Source organism: Theobroma cacao, chromosome 2 (assembly GCF_000208745.1).
Source record: "Theobroma cacao cultivar B97-61/B2 chromosome 2, Criollo_cocoa_genome_V2, whole genome shotgun sequence".
Classification (NCBI taxonomy): domain Eukaryota; kingdom Viridiplantae; phylum Streptophyta; class Magnoliopsida; order Malvales; family Malvaceae; genus Theobroma; species Theobroma cacao.
In genome coordinates, this window is record NC_030851.1 from 10,411,571 (window position 1) to 10,422,370 (window position 10,800).

A 10,800-nucleotide genomic window follows, 5' to 3' on the forward strand; every position below is an offset into this window, starting at 1 on the left:
TAAGAAAGTGCTGCTTATGGGAGTGATTTTCTTCATTTTAGGGTAGAACAGATCGTTTTGATAAAAGCTTTTTCTGATTTGTAGTGTAACCTGGGTTTCAAAATGTTGGAAAGATTGGATGGCTGGTTTTGCATAATGGTTCCTATTGGTTTTCATTTTGTTGATGTTTACATTTTCTTAAGGTTGAGTTACAGATTTTTTTTAGTCTCCACCAATTCTGTATAATTTAAGGTGTGCAAGGGAGTTGGTTGTTTTCTAAAGTGCCATGTGATTGATTTTGATTTTTAAGGGGTGATTGTGACTGGCATGGTGTTTTTTGTGCTAAAAGTCTAACCATCTTGGTGTAGACTTGAAACAACATTGTAATCTTTGCTTAATGGAATTTTGAATTTTACCTTTAAAAAAATAATTATTTCTCAAACTCCTTTTAAAAGAAATGATCATAAAGCTAATATATGGCTCCATTTACTTTTGTTTTTAGTATAATATATTCATTATTGAAATGATAGTAACAAGAAAAGACACTTAATAATCTGAAAAGTCGATTAGTTAAATTTTTTTTGAGTCAAGTTAATTTCTAAATTTTAGTTAATTTTCAACCTCATACATTGAAATTTCTTTCAAGTTAGTCCTGTACCGTAAATTTTTCTCCACTTTAGTCCCTTTTTTTGTTGCTAGGAAAATTTGTTCTTGAGTAAGAGGACTAAATTGAACAAAATGGGAGAGTACAGGGATTGCCCTAGTCTTTTTGACATCTTGTTAGCCACATGCTGTAATTGGTAGATGTCGATGACATTTTCTAGTGACACGGTGAGGGGAAACAGATTTATGGGTGACACGCCATGCCTCAATTTTCAGATGTCGATGGCATCTTGTGGTGACACCCTTAGTGGTAGTAGATTTATGGGGTGACACACTGATTGGTAGCAAATTTATGGCGTAACACGTTGAGTGAAAGCATATTTATGAGGTGACATGCTAACTTGTTATAGTATTGTGTAGTGACACACCACGCCCCAATTGTTAGATGTCAATGACATCTTGTGGTGACACATTGAGTGGAAGCAGATTTATGGGGTGACACGTTGACTTGTTGTAGTATTATGGGATGACACGCCATGTCGTTGTAGTATTAATTTAATTTACATCAGCTTATGATCATTATAGGCACTGTGTCTGAATTGAAAAATTCATGTATAAAATGTACGAATATTATTAAAATTAATAAAATTAATTATATCTATAAAAAAATCTACATATAACTCCGGATATGTTAATGGTGTAGGGTTTAGGGTTCGCTCTCTAAACTGTTGCTAAAAATTTCTAAAGCGTATTGGAGACGTATATTAGCAATCATATTTTGCTTAACTCTGATTGGTTTCGATTCCAAAATAAAGTCAATGTACCCTATGTTGAACATACCGAAGCTGACACTATCATTCTAACGATGCATTTTAACTTTTGGCAAATGAATTTTCAATGGCATCGGTGTCGAATCTCGTGTCTTCTGACGCGTTTTGTTGAAATAACTAGCTTGGTGGTAGATGATTGGCATTATTGTCGTAAAAGGTGTTATTTGAGCAGAACGCACTCCGTTATCCTTAGCAGCCAAAATTCTTGCGGAGTCCACCACCTTGATCATCCATCTGACTAAGTCGATCTTCGCAACCACCTAATGCCCACCCATATTGCAAGGCACAAGGATGAAATCGACATCTTCCCTTTTTTTACCGTATGTTGGCCTTTCACCCTGCACGTACCCCTGCAACTCATCTGAAATTTTCATAGTGGATCGATCATCTTTAGTTGGAAATGCGGTGTAGAGCATATGGATGGTGTCCTGTGAAACATGTATACATTAGCTTACACTTAATGCAATCCAAAACTTTAGTATTTTCAGAATTGAAAAATTTACAAATAAACTTACGAAGAATATTGTATCAACCACGCATGCACGCGTGTTGTACAACTTAGACTTTGACCCTGTCATTCGCTTATATAGTACGCTGAGGCATGCATCATTTGTTCACTTATCATTTCCTCTTTGGGATCCTTTAATGTTGTGAAAAAGTTAACCCCTTGATCCCCTAAGATCCCGACGTTACGCTTGCACAAGTAACAGAATGAATTCCAAAAGCCTTGGTAGATTAATGTTTTATTGAAAAATAATATTTGTAATGTTATTTATGAGTTTACCTCACACACTCGTCTTTCTTGAAAGCTTCGTACGCTTCCACCATTGAGTTCTTTAGATCCTAGTGGCTCACTGACAGGTCGACGTACGAGCTTGCCATGTATTTTCTAGTCATTTTGACCTGTGCCCGTTCAATTGGGTCTAAATTCAGTGCTTCATGATGATTGACATCAGACAACTCTAGTGACAACACCCGTGTCGCACTACCTTTAGGAGTGCTCTAAGGAAGATGGTCCCCTTTAGCCTGAACTGATGCAAGGTTCCCATCTTTTCCTCTTACTACTTTGACTATTGCATCGGCCTAAGGAAGATGGTCTCTTTCAGCCTAAACTAATGCAAGGTTCCCATCCCTTCTTACTGCTACCTCGATTATTGCATCGGCCTGAGGAAGATGGTATCTTTCAGCCTCAACTGAGTGAAAGTTCTTTTCTCTTCCCACAGATGCATCGATAATCGAATCAGTATCAGGAACATGGTCTCTTTCAGCATCATCTGATTGAAGGGTCACATCCCCTACCACAACATCATCGAGAACGTCATCGACATGAGTTACATTCTCTCCGTTAGGACCAACAATGTCATGGTGAATGTGAACACTAGGTTCATCATGTTGCTTATCATCAGCATCATCGTGGTCCTCACCATCATCATGAGAAGAAGCACCGCCCTATAGAACGAGACAAATGAGAAAATTCATTAGCTCATAAAATACCACAAACCATAAACTAAGAATAAAAAATAAGACTACACCTGCTAAACGTAAACCACCAATATATGAGCGAAGATAGAATAACGTACTTATGATTTCAGGCCATCTAGAATCTGACCAATGATACGGTTCTCAAACGTCTCCATTGCGAGAGTCAATGACTGAATTGAAGCCTTCAACTCTAACATGTCTTTTTTATGCTTACGCATGATCCATCGCAGTTGACGTTTCACGACTACTACGTCATTGACTCTTGTCGAATGGGTCAATTACAATAACATATATTACTGTGTTATTCAATAATCATATATGAAATTGTTGAACATAAACCGTTAGAACTTTATATTATTACCGACAATTGTTAGCACTGTGTGATTGAACAAGACCGATCAGTGGTTGAGGAGCTATTGTCTCCTCCATCAACTGCAATAATAGAAATTATTGTGTTACTTGATAAACATATGTGAAATTGTTGAACACAAATAGTTACAATTGATCTCACCGACAGCTCGTTAGCATTGTGCATCTGAAGAGGACCTCTCAGTGGTTAAGGAGCTGTCGTCGAATGGTCTAATTGTAAACACAGATATGTTATTTGATAATCACTAAGGGTGTGCAAACGATTAGTTTGGTTTTGGATATCCAATAACCGAACTAATCGAACTCTTTTTTAAAAATAACAAAAATCGAACCAAACTATATAACTAACCAAATTAACCGAAATTGAACTAATTCAGTTAGTTCGGTTTGGTTTTCAAAAACTGAACTTAGCAAATTTTTTATTTTTTTTTGTTTTTATATATTTATTTATGCTGTATTTTTTAAATAAATCAATATTACAAAAATATTTAAAATGACCTTAAAAAATTATAATAAATAAAATGAATACTTATATAATTTATATGATATAAACAACAATAAATAATTTAGGTTTAGGATTTTTTTCATGTAAAATCTTCATAATACCCTTATTTAGGTTCGGTTAGTTTGGTTAGTTTGGTTAGAAATTTTTCTAATCGAAACCTAACCGAAATAATTTTACTAACCGAACTATCCTAACCAAACTAACTAAAAAACCAAACTAACCGAATTGAAAAAATCAAACTCATTTCGATTTGGTTCGGTTGTTTGGTTCGGTTTATATTTGCTCACCCCTAATAATCACATATGGAATTGTTAAACATAAACTGTTAGAACCGTCTTTATGGGCTATTCACTACCATTGCCATTGTCGTCCCCTTCCTCAATCAACTTAGGGCCTAATAGCTCATTGTCTGTAGCAGAGGCAGTGTGTCTCTACTTCATGGCACCAGCGACTCTTTCCTCTTTCAAGTTTCTTCTCTTTTCCCTCTCACTTAAACCCCAGTCCGCTCGATCCTCCATGTGCCCTATTAGCACATACTGGTGGCCTTAAGATAATGGGACATCGATGTCCACAAAATACTCCTGTTTGGCCTCATCCGAGGTGGGCTCTAAGGTCTCGAGTGCCTACAATTGTAAAATAGGTATTGTGATTAAATTTTAGAGAAAATTATTATACAAATTCATAGCACAAATTAGTAGCTGTTCACTCATATGCTGAGATGACTCCAACTTCTCAACCACCTTATAGAAGTCTTTTGGCTTCTGATTACATTGCCATTTGCACATACGTGGGTAGACGTTGTCCTTCGAAGCAAAGGGAGCAACTATTTTTTGGAAGGTCGAAATTGTCTCTATTTCCCATAACTACAAGTCAAATGTAGCCATAATCAGACCATAAATGACAAACGAGTGCAACCATAAATTATTATGACAAAAAGAAACTGAAAAATCTTATGTGACAACACCTGTATTACCTACTCGAATCCATAAATGTTGTAGCGTAAATGATTATCTTTTTGCAAGTTTGAGGCAGGCACTTCGAACCCCTTCAATAAGTAGTCCTTAGTCAGCCTTCAAACATAGTAACCCTAAGGGAAGACATTCCAAGCGTCGATGTCCTCCACCAATGACAAGAGCCAAGGCATCACCCGTTTACGATAGTCTTGAGCAAATAAAATGTTATTCGCGAACAAGACGAGTTGCATCTTGGTCATGTCTTCTAGTCGCTAAAAGTTACCTCCGTGGTACGTATCAAGCAACGCCCACAGCTTAACTCTCTGTTGCCTGTTTCAGTATCTTGCATGAATTTCGTCAGGAATAACCTCGTACAGTCGTGTGAACACATCGGGCATTCGATAAAACTTCAGTCCAGTGATAAGACAGAACTCCTACTTTGATATATGCACCTTGCTCTTTCCAATGGCAAACCATAGCTCATGGTCCATGGACTCTGTCTCAGTGATTCAATGAATCATGATGTTATGCCGGAGACCAGTGCAAAAGTAGCCTTGTGGATATACATCCATTAGCATTCTGAATTATGTACGCTTGACTGCATCGTACTCCCATTTCTCTTGGAAAGTCTTGTTGATATAATGCAGTTGCGACCACTTACAGTGGATGTTAATAGATACCTTGAACGCCCACTTCTCCCTTGGCATAAAAAGTAAACTATCAAGATTTTCATACTGTCTGGACTGCATCTGCAAAATATGGCACACATGCATGAGTGAGTTAACCCATAATGTGCAACAAGATATACTGAAGAAAGAAATAAATGTTGTTACATGCCATGCATATCAAGTAAAATGTTGTTACACAACATGCATATCAAGTTAAATGTTGTTACACGCCATGCATATCAAGTCAAATATTGTTACACGCTATGCATATTAAGTCAAATGTTATTACACGCCAACGCTAAGTAATGTGGTGAAAAACCAACCATGGCATGTCGTGACATGCCAATCACTATAATTACTATCTCGTTACACGAATTGCCCTAAAATACCCAATATGGTGACACGCCAACCATTGCATGTTGTGACATGCCAATCACTATAATTATTGACTCGTTACACCAGAGCTACCCTAAAATACCTAATGTGGTGACACGCTAAAAACCCCAAAAATCAGTTAACCCATAACATGCCATATAAAATGTTATAGTTCGTATTACATGATATGCAAACGCAGACCCCCTTCAAAACTTTGGTATGACCATAAACCATGTCAACAAAAAAAAATTTGTTCTTCTCTATCTCCACAATTTACCCAAAACCATAAAATAGGGAAGAAAATAGTTAAAACATAACAAATGCAAAAACACGAACATATCAAACCAACCTAGCAAAAAATGAACGAATGGAAGAAAGTTTTAAATTGAGACCGACTGACCTCTTCACTAATAACCGACATTGTTGCTGTGATGTCGTTAAGCTTGCAAAGAATGAAGTCAAACACTCTAGTACCTTTGGGAATGAGGAATGAATCAAACTCTCTTAGTTCATTCACACAGATGTTTGCGAATTCTGAAAAATATATAATTAAAATGAAATGGCCTTATAATATTCATTCATTCAGTCGAAGTTCAAATGATTTCATCTTTATTTGTCTGCCTTTTTTGTCTATTTCAAACCATGGCGTGTCACATATTCAACCCATGGCGTGTCACATGTTCAAGCCATGACGTGTCACACATTCTCACCACGGCATGTCACAAATTCTAAACCCTACCGTGTCATAGCCATGTCACATATTTTCACTGTGCTGTCTCACACACTATCACCTTGCCGTGTCATAGATTCCCTCCACGATATGTCACAAACTTTGAACCCTATTGTGTGACAGTCGTATCACATATGTTCACCATGTTGTCTCATATATTCTCACCATGGCGTGTCACCAACTCTAAACCTGTCGTGTCATAACCGTGTCACATATTCTCATCATCCCGTCTCATACATTATCAGCCTGCCATGTCACAGATTCCCTCCATGGCATGTCACAAACTCTAAACCCTGTCATGTCATAGATTCCCTTCATGGCGTATAACAAACTCTGAACCCTGCCATGTCACAGATTCCTTCCATGGCGTGTCACAAATTTTGAACCTTGTTGTGTCATAGCCGTGTCACATATGCTCACCATATCGTGTCACATATTCTCACCATGGCGTGTCACATATTCTCACCATGGCGTGTCATATATTCACACCATGGCGTGCCACATTCTCACACTAGCGTGTCATATATTCCCACCATGTCATCTCACATATTCCCTCTGAGTCGTGTCACATATTCCCTTCATGGCGTGTTACAAACTCTAAACCTTGCTATGTCATAGTTGTGTCACACATTTCCACCATAACGAGACACACATTCCCACCATGTCGTGTCACACATTTCCACCATGTCGTTTCACAAACTTTAAACCTTATTGTGACACAGCCGTGTCACATTCGGCCTACTATAGCACAACAATTTCGTGCTTTGGATTCACATCTTTCTCGTTTCGATTCACCACTGTATTAGGGATTTCTGGTTTCACATCATTCTCGAAGCTTTGGATTCATTACGATAGGTTCTTCGTTCGATTTAATAGCACCCTTCTCGTATTATCTGAATGTCATGTTTGAAATATCTAAAAAACCATCTCCTGTAACATGATTTTGTTTTTCACAAGCTTCTCAAAAAAAAAAAAAAGGATGTTTTGCATAAAATTAGTGGGAACAAATTCTTTGTAGATTTATTTTCCCCATTTTGCGCATGTATGAGAGTGCGCGTCAATGAAGATGTCTCATTGAGGGCATTTTTGTCCCAAAATCTCTTCTCTTGGCTAAAAACAGTTAAAATTATTTAGAGAGCTATTTCCAAAAACACTTTATATTTAAGGGCTAAATTTTTTTTTCTTTTTTTAAAATTAAACTAAAATTGTTTGGTAAACTGTTTGACAAAATAAAATATATACGCTTTAATTTTGGTTAATATTACCATAAAGGGTATTCAAGTCATCTTCAATCTTCTAATAAACTAAAACAGAACAAGTGTATTTCGAGTTTATATACGATTTTAGATGTTAAAATAAAAAAAATTTATAAAAAAATGAAACAATTTTAAAACTTGTATAGTAATAATAGTACTAGATTTTTTTGTGAAGAACAGCGAAAACTTTTAAAATTGTATTTGAATGCAGCTTTGAATTCTGGGTTTTCCTTTCTCTTAATCTTTCTAAGAACCAAAAAATCCTAAATTTTGCTATTTTGTAGCTAGATCTTTTGTTTTTTTTTTTTAGTAATTTTTGTAAAGAGAAGTAAAGGAGAGGGAAAAAGCAATTTTGAGTTGGAGAAAAGTGATTTGCAAAGGGAGGGAAAAGAGAGGGAGATTGATTGAGAGAGATGAGTATTTCATAAAAAGCTTACGTGTTTTTAAAATAAGAGATTAAAAAGCTCCTCTTTGGAGCATATTTTGAAACTCTTTTTTTTTTAATATTTTTCTTTAAAAAAAAATTATTCTTTTTTAAGAGTTTGTCAAAAATCTTATTTGACTTGACTTCTACTTTTAAAAAGTAAATAATTTGAGAAAAAAAACTAAGTCAAACAAAACTAGCTATGAGTTTGGGGATATTTTTGAGTTGGTAGCCATCAATGAAGGGTGGGGATTTCATTTGGACAAGCTGCTACGAAAGGCTGCGATGGTAGTGGGAACTGTCCATTTTGGCTGCTTTTGCTTACGGTTGGGATGGCCAATCTGGAGGGGGAGATGTGTTTTCCCCTCAAATCTCATTTTTCCTTTTTTTAAAGAAATATTTGTCCTCAAAGGAAAAATACTCTCCTGTGACAATATTTTATAGTAATTTTTTATCGCAAGTTTTTGGTGATCAATAGCTTTGTAAAACATATAGAATCAAAATGTTGGAGTCATTTTGCATTAATCTTGAAGAGATAAAAAACTAATAAATGTTTGATCAAAATAATATTATTTAATAATTTTAACATAATATCTTAAAAAATCACTTAATTATTTAAAAAAAATTCAAATAAATCTCTTATTCTCTTATTTCATTCAGTTAAGCATTTCTATTTGTATTTTGTGGTGATTGATTATTGTTAGTCAAACTATCATATTTCATCTTATTTCATGCGTTGTTAATGTGGTACGGGATGATGACGTGGAACATGATGTGGCTTGATAAAATGATATTTTTTTTCTTGCACTTGGTATAAAAAAGATAAATTACATTTTGATTAATGACAATTAGTTGATCGTAAATATAAAAATTTATTTGATTAAAATTAAAATAATAGAGAATTAATTAAATATGATAAAAGAATAATAATTTATTTAAAATTTTTTGAATAATTCAAAGTATTTTTAAAGTATTATGCCAATATTTCTTTAATTCCATTTTTTCTATAATTTTTTTTTTAAAAAATCCACATAGTGGATGTGCCGAATTCTAATAATAATTAAAGAGAATACATGGCGTTGATTAATGTTGGAATAAGTTACCTCGGCAGGAACATGAAAATATAAGTCGAAATCGATCTCTATATAATTCGCAAATGGATATTATAAGTTACAACTCCTCTGTCTGCCTTTCATTTCCACTGAACGAGTAGAATTTATTACAAATTATTGCCCCTTTCTTTCACAAATGGGCACCGACTCCTCACCTTTTGCAATCAGAAAGTGTCCTGTGCGGTTAATTCCAACTCCAACCTGGTTCCGAAAAAGGGTGAGATTCAGCACACGTATTTGAAACAACAATAGACATTATAGCAGCTGCCGCTTCCAGTGTTTAGAAGCTAATATTAAGACATATAGCTGATTGTCACAACAAGGGAAAATCTTAAGCATTTAATGAAAATTAAGAATATACCTTTAAGGGAAGACTCTTCCCAATAAAATCCCACTGAAAATAAGGGCACCAAACCATTTGTTGGACACAAACCTGTAACAAAGAAAAGGAGAATTTAGAGGGAGTAGTAAACTGCCAGCAGAATCTAATATTTACTCGAAAACAAATTTCCAGCACTGCTGAAAGAAACTTGAGATTCGGGTGTATTTAACCCCTAAATATTATATAGATATTTATATCAATATCCAAAGTACTTTGGGCATAGCACAGAATTTTGACATGTATTGCAATCAAGACTAAACACTCACTTTCTGCTGCAATCAGCTGGGGATGACAGATTAGCAGTTCCTATCTGCCAAGCTAATTGTCCAGATGCAGCTGCCAGAAACATATAATAAGGCCAGCCTGCTCCACAACATATTATGAAAATTTTAACAAAATTAGAAAGGGTTACGATGATCAAACAAAAAAATGTTAGTTGAAAAGTTCTAATCTCCAGCAGTCAGTACCTATTTCAGCATTGTATCCGCTTAGAGCCAGACTACTAATGCATGCAATTGCAAACGCAGTAGTCCACTCCTTCGATGAATCCCCAAATTTCAAGGCTGTGGATTTAACACCAACTTTGATATCATCTTCTTTATCCTGAATGCATGGTTATCAATGTCAAAGAGAACAGTTTTTAGATGATTGCTCCATCGTACCCTACTTATTTCATCATACCAACAAATCTTGCAGTATAGAATGTGTCGCACAGCAGGAGGGCAAGAAGATAGAAGAAGGAAAATAAATGGGTTTGATGATGTTAAGAAATAAGGGGAACCACTTTGAGTCTCTGACCCATGAATCAATTTAGGATAATTAAAATGTTAGGAATATTACAATAGAGTAGTTCTTATTATATATCATCACGTAAATTCTATCCAGGGTCCTTAACATTTTATTTTACTTTAATCTCTATCTTTTGAATTGTTTCATTTAAATTTTAAAATTTTAAAAGTTATTTTATTTTGATCGTTTCTTCACATTATTTGATTAACAATTGAGAAAAATGTTCATATAATTTACCATGAAATCTGCAATATGAATATTAGATCAATTTTAATAAAATAATTTGACAAAATAATCAAAATAATTATTTTAAAAAAAATTTAAAAATCTAATAAAACAATTA

General features: G+C 35.0%; 1 protein-coding gene and 1 long non-coding RNA gene across 2 annotated transcripts in view; both read right to left on the minus strand.

The window, feature by feature from the left end:
• LOC108660811 lies at positions 1,271-3,258 on the minus strand. Its single transcript, XR_001926503.1, has 3 exons — positions 2,993-3,258; positions 1,928-2,861; positions 1,271-1,840 (listed from the first exon to the last, which is right to left on the minus strand). It is a non-coding gene; the product is annotated as an uncharacterized LOC108660811 (long non-coding RNA).
• Positions 9,235-10,800, minus strand: part of LOC18608672 (4-hydroxybenzoate polyprenyltransferase, mitochondrial) — a 4,767-nt gene continuing 3,201 nt past the window's right edge. Inside the window, exons 6-9 of the mRNA XM_018114798.1 lie at positions 10,136-10,271; positions 9,935-10,031; positions 9,648-9,719; positions 9,235-9,487 (exon numbers count right to left, since the gene is read on the minus strand). Of these exons, the coding sequence (XP_017970287.1) occupies positions 9,650-9,719; positions 9,935-10,031; positions 10,136-10,271 (303 nt within the window). The 3' untranslated portion in view covers positions 9,235-9,487; positions 9,648-9,649. The remainder of the gene's footprint in view (positions 9,488-9,647; positions 9,720-9,934; positions 10,032-10,135; positions 10,272-10,800) is intronic.